Source organism: Mytilus galloprovincialis, chromosome 3 (assembly GCF_965363235.1).
Source record: "Mytilus galloprovincialis chromosome 3, xbMytGall1.hap1.1, whole genome shotgun sequence".
NCBI classification, from domain to species: Eukaryota; Metazoa; Mollusca; class Bivalvia; order Mytilida; family Mytilidae; genus Mytilus; species Mytilus galloprovincialis.
In genome coordinates this window covers 101303421-101319201 of record NC_134840.1, presented here as the reverse complement: position 1 = coordinate 101319201, position 15781 = coordinate 101303421, and the positions used below count along the sequence as shown (strand labels likewise).

Below are 15781 nucleotides of genomic sequence, written 5' to 3'. Positions count from 1 at the left end.
GTAGATTCTTAATTTTTGGTCCAGTTTTCAAATTGGTCTACATTAAGGTCCAAAGGGTCCAAAATTAAACTAAGTTTGATTTTAACAAAAATTAAATTCTTGGGCTTATTTGATATGCTTTATCTAAATATGTACTTTGATTTTTGATTATGGGCCCAGTTTTCAAGTTGGTCCAAATCAGGATTCCATATCAAGTATTGTGCAATAGCAAGAAATTTTCAGTTGCACAGTATTGCACAATAGCAAGAAATATCTAATTGCACAATATTGTGCAATAGCAATTAATTTTCAATTGGAGTTATCTTTCTTTGTATAGAATAGTAGTTGATAATTTATGTTGGAATTTGCCAGACATGACTATGATGTCATTTTTTATTTTTATTTGCCAATAACTTTATGTAAATAACTTCATTGGAAATTTGCCAACATAAAATGTTGCTGATTAAGCTTTTTTTCCTTATCTTATCTAAAATGTTTTTAGATAATGTATGTTGGACATTTGCCAGACATGACTATGATGTCATTTTCTATTTTTATTTGCCAATAACTTTATGTAAATAACTTCATTGGAAATTTGCCAATATAAAATGTTGCTGATGAAGTTTTTTTTATTGTTTTATACAATAAACAATGTATATTCACTTTTACTACCAACCAATCTTTACCATTCAGTGATAACAAGCACTTTATTTTACATTTTAATATTTTATGATGTATTTAAAAGAGTAGTTATTGTTGCAAACTCCATTAGAAATTTGAATTGATATCAGTTTTGGAAAAAGGGAAACGGGGATGTGAAAAAAAAGGGGGGGGGTAAATTTTTCTCATTTCAGATTTCATAAATAAATAAAAAGAAAATTTCTTCAAATATTTTTTTGAGAGGATTACAGTGACTTGACTGATAGTGTTGCTATCCAACAATTGCAATTCATTCAAAATTTTGACCAAATTGCAATTTGTTTTATTAAACCAAATTGTTCAACTGGTCAGAAATTTGAACAAATTGTTCAGTCAAAATGTGAAAGTGCAAGGTGATAAAATAAATCATACTTACAATCCTATAAGATTTTAACTCCACTGTGTTGATGTTATTTTTAAATTAGTTTATCAATCTGTATAGTTATATATAGCTATTACCATACTAAAGGTGAACTGTTTTATTTGTAATTGCTATAAAAATGTCCAAACTAAGCTTTTATATAGTTTTTCTTTCAAAATGTATTCTATATTCATAAGAATCACACAGTATATGAATAAAAACATCATATTCAGTAAAATAATTTGTAAAATTGCAATATATTTGTAGGAAGGGGAGATAATCTTTTTTGGTTTCAAAAAGTCTTTATTCTAAAGAATAGTATTTTAGGTTATTTCCCAAAGGAAACTTATCAATAGCATATTGTTATTTCACATATAGTTTACTGAATATATGATGTATTATTTTAAATGATATATGATTCTTATAAATATAAAATCCTTTTCGAAAGAAAAACTATATAAAAGCTTAGTTTGGACATTTTTATAGCAATTCAAAATAAAATAGTTGACCTTTAGTATGGTAATGGCTATAATATAACATATATGATATAATATAATTATACCAATTGCAACTCATTCAAAATTTTGACCAAATTGCAATTTGTTTTATTAATCTAAATTGTTCAGCTGGTCAAAAATTTGAACAAATTGTTCAGTCAAAATGTGAAAGTGCAAGGTGATAAAATAAAATATACTTACAATCCTATAAGCCTTTAACTCCACTGTATTGATATATTATATCATATATGTTATATTATAGCCATTACCATACTAAAGGTCAACTATTTTATTTTGAATTGCTATAAAAATGTCCAACCTAAGCTTTTATATAGTTTTTCTTTCGAAAAGGATTTTATATTTATAAGAATCATATATCATTTAAAATAATACATCATATATTCAGTAAACTATATGTGAAATAACAATATGCTATTGATAAGTTTCCTTGGGGGAAATAACCTAAAATACTATTCTTTTGAATAAAGACTTTTTGAAACCAAAAAAGATTATCTCCCCTTCCTACAAATATATTGCAATTTTACAAATTATTTTACTGAATATGATGTTTTTATTCATATACTGTGTGATTCTTATGAATATAGAATACATTTTGAAAGAAAAACTATATAAAAGCTTAGTTTGGACATTTTTATAGCAATTACAAATAAAACAGTTCACCTTTAGTATGGTAATAGCTATATATAACTATACAGATTGATAAACTAATTTAAAAATAACATCAACACAGTGGAGTTAAAGTCTTATAGGATTGTAAGTATGATTTATTTTATCACCTTGCACTTTCACATTTTGACTGAACAATTTGTTCAAATTTCTGACCAGTTGAACAATTTGGTTAAATAAAACAAATTGCAATTTGGTCAAAATTTTGAATGAATTGCAATTGTTGGATAGCAACACTATCAGTCAAGTCACTGTAATATTCAACAGCATAGTGAATTGCTCAAAGGCAAAAAAAAACTTTTAAGTTCATTAGACCACATTCATTCTGTGTCAGAAACCTATGCTGTGTCAACTATTTAATTTTAGATTTTAAAAGTTTGAAGAAGAAATCTTTAATTGATTTGTAAAATCTTGATATTTGTTTTGTGTAAAAAAAACCCATGTAATGTCAAAAATTTGATCACAATCCAAATTCAGAGCTGTATCACGCTTGAATGTTTTGTCCATACTTGCCCCAACTGTTCAGGGTTCGACGGTCATATATAGCTGCGCCCTGCGGAGCACCTGGTTTTTGAGTTTCTAGGACTTTAACTGATCAGACAATACTCGGAATTCACCTTGACCTCATTAAGATTTGGACAGAAAATCAATAATCAGCTGATTGCATTTGATAGCTATCGACAGCAAAAGATTAATGAATAAAGGTGTTGATTGAATTGTTAGACAAAATGATATGATTATTAGATGGCTTCCACTAAATGTCACATACAGAATTAATTTACCACTTTGCGAGGCACGTGTTTGAAGCAAACTTTTGACGTCTCCTCTCCTCTTAAAGATAGCTCAGAAAAGAAAGATGTTGTGACGAAAAATGTTCAAAAGCAAGAAAAATCTCTGATTTAAAACTTTAATTATCCTTTGACTTTAATATATGCAATTGATTAGGAAGACTTCTTTAAAGTCGTTTGAGTGACACAAGTGTTTCAAGCATAGTTTTACGTCTTCCTTTTTCATTTAAGATAGTCATAGAAACAAGGGGCAAAATCATCTAATTTAAGGGAGGGGGTGGTAGATAAAAGGTAAATTTTAAACGAAAAATATATTTATGTTACTTGGCGAAAGAGGTGGCAAAAAAAATAATTGACCCAGGGGAAACCCTGTTTGCAACAATTATGTCAAATGTACAGAAAAAATGAAAAATATCTTTACATTGATATTTTTCTTGTTCACTTACAATTCTTTTTATTTTTAGATTCAACTCAAAAGTATCCAGATGTTTACTTCAGTAATACAACATTTAGGTAAAGAGCGTGCTGGTGGCTTCATTAAAGGTTTCGCTCCAAAGTTAGCGGAATATTTGTTACGTGTTAAAGACAATGTAGCTGTTGTGGATGATGAATTAAATATTGTTATAGCATCATTGGGTGCGTTTGAATCATTAGTGCCATTAGCTGATGATGATAAAAGTAAGTTATATTTCATCACATCTTTTTTGTTATAGCATCATTGGGTGCATTTGAATCATTAGTGCCATTAGCTGCTGATGATAAAAGTAAGTCAATAATTCCTCACCTACTTTAGGACTATTCCATTACAGTGGAGGGGGAGGTTAGGATGGACTTTCAAAATCTTGCCACTACCAACATTCTTTCTTTCAACCAATGACCAAAATTTTAATAATCAAATCTCTTCTCTAACCTCTAAGGGGAAAAGGACCTTTATCTGGACTCCGGGATCAGGTGTTTTTAAGCTTGGGTTTTTGGGTTGGCTCTTTCAGGATGTGAGAATTTTTTTGTTCGATTTCAGGATGTCGGGATTTATATTTATTTAAATTTCGGGACCTTGGGATTTCGTGGTTTTAAGCCCCAGATAAATGGGTTTGTAGTGTTGATTTGTTTCCTTTCATATGTTTGAACATTTATTCAGGTATTGTTGATGAATACTTAAAAAATTTATGCAATCAGAACCTAATGGGACTGACATGATATCTGAATCTTCCAAGACTTATCACTACCTTTTTGATACACAAAAATATAGTACATTGATCATAACATTCTATCCATCCTATCCATGAACATTTCCAGAAATTTATCGATGTAATATATGATCAGATATTCAAGGCACAAAATGATGTTACACTTGTCAAGAAAATTGCATAACTTTTGCAAGGTGCAGGAATTTAATATCTGCTTTAAAATTATAAATGATGTCATTGTTAAATCATCTCAATTTTTTTTTTTTTCAGAATTAACAGTGCTGACTATATTCATTCCTATTCTTGTTTCATTTCTATTGGATGATTTTGACAGTGCATCTACAGCTAGGGGAACACTCCATGAAGATTCATTACAACGATTGATGAAAATAGGACCACAATATCCAACGGAATTCCGTACAATTATGGCAGGACAATCCATTCTTAAATCAAAACTTGAAAGTGCTATAAAACTCAGTCAGACTGCCAAAAAGATAGCTGTATCAAAATCTAATTCACATGACCTTAAGACTACCAATGTACCTATTAAACCAAGGATTACGTTAAAGACAAATTTTGGCAATTATACAGGTTAAAGACTACACCGTAGATCATCATTTGTATACCATTGAATCCAGTCTGCGTGGTTAGCCACTAGTCTGATGCCCAAGACTAATAAATATTGAATCGGACTAGTGAAAACTTTCAAAATTTTATATAGTCATATAGGGACAAATTTTGATATTTAGTTTCCGGACTAGTAGATGAAAAAAGTTTTCTGTGCAGAGTGCTTGAATTGATAACTATTGTCATCTTTTGATTAAACAGAAGTGTAGGTTAGTTGATATTAGTGCATTCTGGGTAATATTTTCTCAAGCATTCACCAAATAGTTGATAATTTCAAAGGCAACGTATGTTTTGCAATTTAACTAAAGTTAATCCATTATCTGATGCAAGTTTAATAATGTTACAATGCAAACAATGATAATTGGATAATTAACCAAATTTTTGTTGAAAATAGTCATTTAATTTAAAACACATGTTGGGCAATAAAGTTTTTACTGGGCATGCAGTGTCAGTTTACAGTTTCTTATTTATCAGGCATTAAGAGAAACACCATTTATATTCAAGTCTTCTTTGAACTGGTTTCTTTTTCCTGTTTTTATTTTAGTATAGTGGGTTCAGATCAAAAGTTGTGCAATGTCTTTGTAGCATTCTTTATTTTTTTTTTTTAAATCCATATAATTAAATTTATTAGTTCTAAATGTAATCAGAACAAATTCAATATCTGTGATATGTAAAAATATTTTTATATATGTGTAAATATGGATTAAAAAGACTATATATATATAAATGTACATAAATATTTATAGATTGTACATAAGTATTTATAGATTGGTATTAACTATCGTACAACAGATTGTCAGTGGCAGATCCAGGGGGAAGGTTCCGGGGGTTCGAATCCCCTTTTTTTTGGACGATCAAAGCATTTGAATAGGGACATATAGTTGGAACCCCCCTTTGTCTTGGTTTGGGAACCCCCCTTTTTAAAATGGCTGGATCCGCCCCTGATTGTCATACTTAGGATTTATGTACATATGAATTAGGTGCTGTTATTAAGAATGAAGTTGTTGTTTTCTGTCACAATGATACAAAGTATTCAGAAAAAAAACTAGTAAAAATGTTTTGTTTCTTGATGGCCTACTTTGTTTTCTGATGGGGTTTGTCTTTTGATCAGTCTTTATTTTTCTGTGAAGTTTGGACTTGTTTTGTCCTGTAATTGCATATCATTGGACAATGGTGGTGTCTGTTTTTGAATGTCTTTTGGTTTTTGAGAGTCTCTTTGTCATCACCTCCCCCCTTTTTATTTATTCAGCATTTATTTTATCGCTAACTCTGAAATTGACCATCATTTCCTTCAGAGTTGCAGATCTCTATGACTTCTGTCTTACACTTGGCATTAAAGATTTATAAAGTTGATACGAGATGTCATTTAAATGATTTTTATGCCCCATTTATGGGCATTATGTTTTCTGATCTGTGCGTCCGTTCGTTCGTTGTACTGTTCGTCCGTCTGTCCCACTTCAGGTTAAAGTTTTTGGTCGATGTAGTTTTTGATGAAGTTGAAGTCCAATCAACTTGAAACTTAGTACACATGTTCCCTATGATATGATCTTTCTAATTTAAATGCCAAATTAGAGTTTTTACCCCAATTTCATGGTCCACTTAATATAGAAAATGATAGTTCGAGTGGGGCATCTGTGTACTATGGACACATTCTTGTTAACAGTGTTATCTTATATGCTACTCACATTGCAGGGAAAGAATAGGATCAGTGATAAAAAAGAGCATTTTTGTACTATAGATTGGGCAATTAATATAAATCCTGTAGGAAGCACTGTAAATTGTTTAGCTAGGGGAACTATCTCGCATGCATTTAAATCAAGTTATGCATACATTCTGTAATATGCAATTTCCAGTCATGCAGATAGTCAAAACAAAATTCTTGCGCAGAAAAATTTCAAACGGCATGAAAAGAAAATGGTAAAACTATTCTTTAAATCAATCTTGTCTGATTCTTATATTATACAATTTTACCAGTGATTTGAACAAGTAGTTATAGTTTTCATAGTACATGAGGTACCAATTTATTTTTAGATAGGGTTTTGTAAATTAATATTGTTAACACTTGAAAGATTAATACTAACTAGTGATTCATTAAGACATTAAGAAATTTGTAGAGGTGTAATAAGATATTTATTGTATCTTATATAATTATAGCTCATGAAAGTCTTCCATTTCATATTTATAGCAGGCTATATGTGTGAAAGCTTTAAATGTTTTTGGTATATAGTGCTATCATTATAAAAATGTGAAAATAAGTTGATACTTTAAGTGTGCTACGATTGGTTGTATGAATAAATGATATGTGGAATTGAGTACAAGAGAAATTAATTGTTGACATATTTGTTTCATCAAAATTATTTTGAAAAATGAATTCTTTAATTTTTGTTTGTCACTGTTTATTTGCTAATATTGAGAAGACTTTATTTCTTTAAATACCTAAGATTTTATTTTCATATTTCAATCATAGTTAAAATCAATTTTTCTCATCCAAAATATATTTGCTTATTTATGCAGAATTAGAGTTATGACCCCAATTTCATAGAAAGTGATAGTGCCAATGGGGCATCCGTGTACTATGGACACATTCTTGTTTGGTAATGTTTCACATCTATTTACCTCAAGGTCATTTATTTTTTATGAAATAACCAGAGAAATATTTTCTTATTAGATATACGAGAAGCACACTATTTATCTGTTTTTTTACCTTAATTTTGATGTTACTTACCCAAGAATTCTAATGTTGACAAATAACTAAGGAGGGACTGAACAACACATTAATTATTTTGATCCTATTTTTTGTTATTCACAAATATATCTGAATTGTTAAATGATATAAAACTTTGTTGTGTATAGTATTTTTCTTGAATGTCATTATTATAAAATTTATGTAAAAATTTTTAGTTTACTATTTGCTTATGTAACATTGTAACATAACATGGGCTGAGCTCATTGCTATTATCATATCATAAAAGTATTTGTCATAATTGTCCAAGACAGTATCATTAATAAATCTATGCTACAAGCTGTATTGGATTTGTGTTTTTAGCTCACCTTGACACACCTGTATTACATCATAAAATTGAGAATGGAATGGGGAATGTGTCAAAGAGACAACTACCCGACCTTAGAGCAGACAACAGCAGAAGGCCACCAATGGAGAGAGAAACTCCTGCACCATGGGGTATCCTTCAGCTGTTACAATACTCTAATTGATTAAATATTTTGGTGACAAAAGAGTAAACAGTAGATGAAGAGCTTTTCTGGGGTTTTTTTTTCCAACTTGTACTTCTGTTAATTTTATGAGGAAATTGTATCGAAACAACACATTTAGGTGGGATCAGTTGTTATCTACCCCTGCTATTGTGTTGTGCGCCCTTAAACAACTTCTACAAGGAATTAGCAATTACAAAACATAACTGAGTGTACCAATTTGATATGAACTAGGCATAATCTTAAAAGGAAAGCAAAGTATTGCCCATTTCTAACACAAATAAATTGGTCAAACACACCAAAATCAAAACAAATATCCACAGGTCATACACACCAAATTATACCAGACTTTCAAATGTTAAAAAATAACAAAATCAGAACAGACTTCCACAGTGCTAATATACCAAAAACAAAACAAGTTATCCATAGTTTAAAGACATTACATTCTGACCATACATTCAAAGGTTAAAATTACAACAAAGTCCAAAGACATAACAGGTCAAAACACACCTAATCAAAACAGCAATTTTCAGCTCAAAGACACTAAAATCATAACAGTCATCCATTGATCAAAAACTATAAATACTAAAAAGATCTCCATAGGTCATACACACCAAAATTATACCAGACTTTCAAATGTTAAAAAATAACAAAATCAGAACAGACTTCCACAGGGCAAATATACCAAAAACAAAATAAGTTATCCATATTACATTCTGACCATACATTCAAAGGTTAAAATTACAACAAAGTCCAAAGACATAACAGGTCAAAACACACCTAAATCAAAACAGCAATTTTCAGCTCAAAGACACTAAAATCATAACAGTCATCCATTGATCAAAAACTATAAATACTAAAAAGATCTCCATAGGTCATACACACCAAAATTATACCAGACTTTCAAATGTTAAAAAATAACAAAATCAGAACAGACTTCCACAGGACAAATATACCAAAAACAAAACAAGTTATCCATAGTTTAAAGACATTACATTCTGACCATACATTCAAAGGTTAAAATTACAACAAAGTCCAAAGACATAACAGGTCAAAACACACCTAAATCAAAACAGCAATTTTCAGCTCAAAGACACTAAAATCATAACAGTCATCCATTGATCAAAAACTAGAAATACTAAAAAGATCTCCATAGGTCACACACACCAAAACTAGACTTTCAAAGGTCAAAACACACCTAAATCAGAAAAGATATCCACACGTCAAAACACCAAAATTAGAAGTCACTCAAGGGTCAAATACACCAAAATTAGAAGTCACTCAAGGGTCAAAGATACCAAAATCAGAACAGTCATACAAAGGTCAAAGATACCAAAATCAGAACAGTCATACAAAGGTCAAAGACACCAAAATCAGAATAGTCATATAAAGGTCAAAGACACCAAATCAGAATAGTCATATAAAGGTCAAAGACACCAAATCAGAATAGTCATACAAGGTCAAAGACACCAAAATCAGAATAGTCATACAAAGGTCAAAGACATCAAAATTAAAACAGACATCCACAGGTCGTAGACACCAAAATCAGAATAGACAACCAAAGGTAAAAGACAGACATTCAAAAGTCAAAGACACCAAAATCATATCAGACAACCATAGGTCAAAGACACCAAAATCAAAATGGACATTAGCAGGTCAAATTTAGAAACCAGAATAGACATCCACAGGGCAAACACACAAAATCGAAACGATTCCCAACAGTCAAAGGCACTAAATCAGAACAGACATCCACAAGATTTTCCCGTCTTTGGACTGTGGGTGTTTATTTTGATTTTGGTGCCGTTGAGGTGTCTTTGGCCTCTGTATGTCTGTTCTGATTTTGATTTCTTTGACCTGTGGATATCAATTCTGATTTTGTTGTCTTTTAACTGTGGAAGTCTGTTTTGACTATGATGTCTTTGACCTGTGAATGTCTTCTGATTTTTGTGTCTTTTGATCAGGGGAGTCAGTTTTGATTTTGGTGTATTTGCTTTGACCTGTTAATGCCTATCTTTGACCTGTGGTTGTCTGTTCTGATTTTGATGTCTTTTAGCTGTGGAAGTCTGTTTTGACTTTGGTGTCTTTGACCCATAAATATCTTCTGGTTTTGATGTCTTTTAAATGAGGAAGTCTGTTTTGATTTGGGTGTCTGTACTTTGACCTGGGAATGTCTGTTCTGATTTTAGTGTCTTTTAATTATAGGAGTCCGTTTTGATTTTAATGTCTTTTAATCATAGGAGTCCGTTTTGATTTTAGTGTCTTTTAATCATAGGAGTCCGTTTTGATTTCGGTGTCTTTGCTTTGACCTATTTATGCCTTTCTTTTGATTTGAGTGTTTTTGACCTGTTGATGTCTGTTCTGATTTTTGTGTCTTTGCTTTGACCTGGGAATGTCTGTTCTGATTTTGGTGTCTTTTAATTGGAGTCCATTTTGATTTTGGTGTCTTTGCTTTGACCTGTAAATGTCTATCTTTGACCTGTGAATGTCTGTTTAAAATACTGTAAATTTAGAAATTATTGCGTCCATTTATTATTACGATTTTGTCATTTCAGACTTAAATGCGATTTTTATTTTTACAATTTTGAGAAACTTCCAGTTTAATTCATATAAATTTTCAAAATACAAGTATAAATTATTGCGTTTACAACTGTGTTGCATTTTTTGCAATAATAAAAACCTCGCAATAATTTCTAAATTTACAGTAAGATGTCTTTGACCTCTTGATGTCTCTGACCTGTAGATGTCTGTTCTGATTTTCGTATCTTTTTACTGTTGGTCTTTGACATTTTAGTATCTGTTTCAATATATTTTATGTGTTTGCCCTGCAGATGACTATTCTGATTTCTATAACTTACCTGTGGATGTCTACTTTGATTTTGTTAAAACTTTGTGGAAGTTAGAAGAACAATGGTTTAGTCAACAATATGGCAAACGTGCTGGTCAAATACACCAAAAGCAATTCACTAGTCAACACACTAAAAAATGATCTGGCATCCAGAGGCCAACAACACCAAAATCAGAACAGACATCCACAGTTCAATGTCACTAAAATCAAAACAGAGTTCCACAGTCAAAATACACCATAAAACATGCAAAGTTTAAAACCCTCTGAAATTAGAAAATCAGACAGCCACCATTTTTGTCCTCCGGTCAAGGTTCACAATCAGAACAGACAGTCACAGGTCAAAGACACCAAAATCAGAACAGACATCCACAGTTCAAAGACACTAAAATCCAATCTTATTAAAATTAAATCTCTCACTCGCTCATTTTTTTATGCTTGGTCGAGAGATTTAATTTTAATTAGATTGACTAAAATCAAAACAGAGTTCCACAGTTAAAATATATCAAGAGCAGAACATGCAAAGGTCAAAACCCTCTGAAATTAGACCAGGTGCTCCACAAGGCGCACCTTTATACGACCGCAGAGGTCGAACCCTGAACAGTTGGGGCAAGTATGGACAAAATATTCAAGCGTGATACAGCTCTGAATTTGGATTGTGATCAAATTTTTGACATTACATGGGTTTTTTTTACACAAAACAAATGTCAAGATTTTACAAATCAATTAAAGATTTCTTCTTCAAACTTTTTAAATCTAAAATTAAATAGTTGACACAGCATAGGTTTCTGACACAGAATGAATGTGGTCTAATGAACTTAAAATTTTGTTTGTGCCTTTGAGCAATTCACTATGCTGTTGAATATTAATCCTCTCAAAAAAATGTTTGAAGAAATTTTCTTTTTATTTATGAAATCTGAAATGAGAAAAATTTAAACCCCCCCCCTTTTTTTCACATCCCTGTTTCCCTTTTTCCAAAACTGATATCAATTCAAATTTCTAATGGAGTTTGCAACAATAACTACTCTTTTAATACATCATAAAATATTAAAATGTAAAATAAAGTGCTTGTTATCACTGAATGGTAAAGATTGGTTGGTAGTAAAAGTGAATATACATTGTTTATTGTATAAAACAATAAAAAAAACTTCATCAGCAACATTTTATATTGGCAAATTTCCAATGAAGTTATTTACATAAAGTTATTGGCAAATAAAAATAGAAAATGACATCATAGTCATGTCTGGCAAATGTCCAACATACATTATCGAAAAACATTTTAGATAAGATAAGGAAAAAAAGCTTCATCAGCAACATTTTATATTGGCAAATTTCCAATGAAGTTATTTACATAAAGTTATTGGCAAATAAAAATAGAAAATGACATCATAGTCATGTCTGGCAAATTTCCAACATATATTATCAACTACTATTCTATACAAAGAAAGATAACTCCAATTGAAAATTAATTGCTATTGCACAATATTGTGCAATTAGATATTTCTTGCTATTGTGCAATACTGTGCAACTGAAAATTTCTTGCTATTGCACAATACTTGATATGGAATCCTGATTTGGACCAACTTGAAAACTGGCCCCATAATCAAAAATCAAAGTACATATTTAGATAAAGCATGTCAAATAAGCCCAAGAATTTAATTTTTGTTAAAATCAAACTTAGTTTAATTTTGGACCCTTTGGACATTAATGTAGACCAATTTGAAAACTGGACCAAAAATTAAGAATCTACATACACAGTTAGATTTGGCATATCAAAGAACCCATTTATTCAATTTTTGATGAAATCAAACAAAGTTTAATTTTGGACCCCCATTTGGACCAACTTGAAAATTGGGCCAATAATTAAAAATCTAAGTACATTTTTAAATTCAGCATATCAAAGAACCCCAAGGATTCAATTTTTGTTAAAATCAAACTAAGTTTAATTTTGGACCCTTTGGACCTTAATGTAGACCAATTTGAAAACGGGACCAAAAATTAAGAATCTACATACATAGTTAGATTCGGCATATCAAATAACCCCAATTATTCAATTTTTGATGAAATCACACAAAGTTCAATTTTGGACCCTTTGGGCCCCTTATTCCTAAACTGTTAGGACCAAAACTCCCAAAATCAAACCCAACCTTCCTTTTATGGTCATAAACCTTGTGTTTAAATTTCATAGATTTCTATTTACTTATACTAAAGTTATGGTGCAAAAACCAAAAATAATGCTTATTTGGGCCCCTTTTTGGCCCCTAATTCATAAACTGTTGTGACCTCAACTCCAAAAATCAATCCCAACCTTCCTTTTGACGTCATAAACCTTGTGTTAAAATTTCATTGATTTCTATTTACTTATACTAAAGTTATTGTGCGAAAACCAAGGATAATGCTTATTTGGGCCCTTTTTTGGCCCTTATTTCCTAAACTGTTGGAACCAAAACTCCCAAAATCAATCCCAACCTTCCTTTTGTGGTCATAAACCTTGTGTCAAAATTTCATAGATTTCTATTCACTTAAACTAAAGTTATAGTGCGAAAACCAAGAAAATGCTTATTTTTGGCCCCTAATTCCTAAAATGTTGGTACCAAAACTCCCAAAATCAATCCCAACCTTCCTTTTGTGGTCATAAACCTTGTGTTAAAATTTCATTGATTTCTATTCACTTTTACTAAAGTTAGAGTGCGAAAACTAAAAGTATTCAGACGACGACGACGACGACGCCAACGTGACAGCAATATACGACCAAAAAATTAAAATTTTTGCGGTCGTATAAAATCAACTACTATTCTATACAAAGAAAGATAACTCCAATTGAAAATTAATTGCTATTGCACAATATTGTGCAATTAGATATTTCTTGCTATTGTGCAATACTGTGCAATTGAAAATTTCTTGCTATTGCACAATACTTGATATGGAATCCTGATTTGGACCAACTTGAAAACTGGGCCCATAATCAAACATCAAAGTACATATTTAGATAAAGCATATCAAATAAGCCCAAGAATTTAATTTTTGTTAAAATCAAACTTAGTTTAATTTTGGACCCTTTGGACATTAATGTAGACCAATTTGAAAACTGGACCAAAAATTAAGAATCTACATACACAGTTAGATTTGGCATATCAAAGAACCCATTTATTCAATTTTTGATGAAATCAAACAAAGTTTAATTTTGGACCCCCATTTGGACCAACTTGAAAATTGGGCCAATAATTAAAAATCTAAGTACATTTTTAAATTCAGCATATCAAAGAACCCCAAGGATTCAATTTTTGTTAAAATCAAACTAAGTTTAATTTTGGACCCTTTGGACCTTAATGTAGACCAATTTGAAAACGGGACCAAAAATTAAGAATCTACATACATAGTTAGATTCGGCATATCAAATAACCCCAATTATTCAATTTTTGATGAATTCACACAAAGTTCAATTTTGGACCCTTTGGGCCCCTTATTCCTAAACTGTTAGGACCAAAACTCCCAAAATCAAACCCAACCTTCCTTTTATGGTCATAAACCTTGTGTTTAAATTTCATAGATTTCTATTTACTTATACTAAAGTTATGGTGCAAAAACCAAAAATAATGCTTATTTGGGCCCCTTTTTGGCCCCTAATTCATAAACTGTTGTGACCTCAACTCCAAAAATCAATCCCAACCTTCCTTTTGACGTCATAAACCTTGTGTTAAAATTTCATTGATTTCTATTTACTTATACTAAAGTTATTGTGCGAAAACCAAGAATAATGCTTATTTGGGCCCTTTTTTGGCCCTTATTTCCTAAACTGTTGGAACCAAAACTCCCAAAATCAATCCCAACCTTCCTTTTGTGGTCATAAACCTTGTGTCAAAATTTCATAGATTTCTATTCACTTAAACTAAAGTTATAGTGCGAAAACCAAGAAAATGCTTATTTGGGCCCTTTTTGGCCCCTAATTCCTAAAAAGTTGGTACCAAAACTCCCAAAATCAATCCCAACCTTCCTTTTGTGGTCATAAACCTTGTGTTAAAATTTCATTGATTTCTATTCACTTTTACTAAAGTTAGAGTGCGAAAACTAAAAGTATTCGGACGACGACGACGACGACGCCAACGTGATAGCAATATACGACCAAAAAATTAAAATTTTTGCAGTCGTATAAAAATCAGACATTCACCATTTTTGTCCACAGGTCAAGGTTGATATTAGAAAATCAGACATCTACCATTTTTGTCCACAGGTCAAGGTCCACAATCAGAACAGACAGTCACAGGTCAAAGACATTAAAATCAAAACAGACATTATGAGTCATTTCTGTCATCAGTTTCAAGACTAGGTCTCCAACAGCAGCTTGACACCTACTACCAATATTGCCAAGATTGGTGAATGGAAATAAATACAAAACAAACAAAAATAATAATTTTTAATAATTATGTAAGAATCACAATCTTTTTCAATCATTTGTCAATGCATACGGCTATAGTAAATCGAATATTACAATGGGTAAAATTTTAAAAAATATTCAGGTATAATTTTTAGCAATTCTGCTTGCATGTAATCTAAAGAAAAAATTGATCCTTATTCACCGTTTTTAATTTCTACTGCACATTTTTTTATCATACTTTATAGACAAAATTCATCAGTTTATAATTACTACACATATATTTATAGATAAAAAATCAATATTTGTACTTTGATATATTAATACATATTATGATAAATCTATTTGTTGAAATCATGAGTTATATGTTATTTATATATCATATGTAAACTGATAAGATTTGTTTGTTTAGTCAGTTTATTTGTATAATGTACATTTTGTAATTGGATTACACATCTGACATGTCTGATGTTTGTTTTTTAATAAAATATTAAAATTCAAAGAATATAATCAAGACTTCTGTCTAATCTGA

The 15781-nt window shown here is 30.8% G+C and overlaps 1 protein-coding gene across 2 annotated transcripts in view; it reads left to right on the top strand.

Annotated features, from left to right (window-relative positions):
• LOC143069566 (HEAT repeat-containing protein 5B-like) overlaps positions 1-7851 on the top strand; it is a 60247-nt gene extending 52396 nt beyond the window's left edge. For both annotated transcript variants that reach the window (XM_076244264.1, XM_076244263.1), the window contains 2 exons: positions 3476-3689; positions 4469-7851. In XM_076244264.1, the coding sequence (XP_076100379.1) occupies positions 3476-3689; positions 4469-4794 (540 nt within the window). In that variant the 3' untranslated portion in view covers positions 4795-7851. The remainder of the gene's footprint in view (positions 1-3475; positions 3690-4468) is intronic.
• The last annotated feature ends 7930 nt before the right edge of the window (positions 7852-15781 follow it).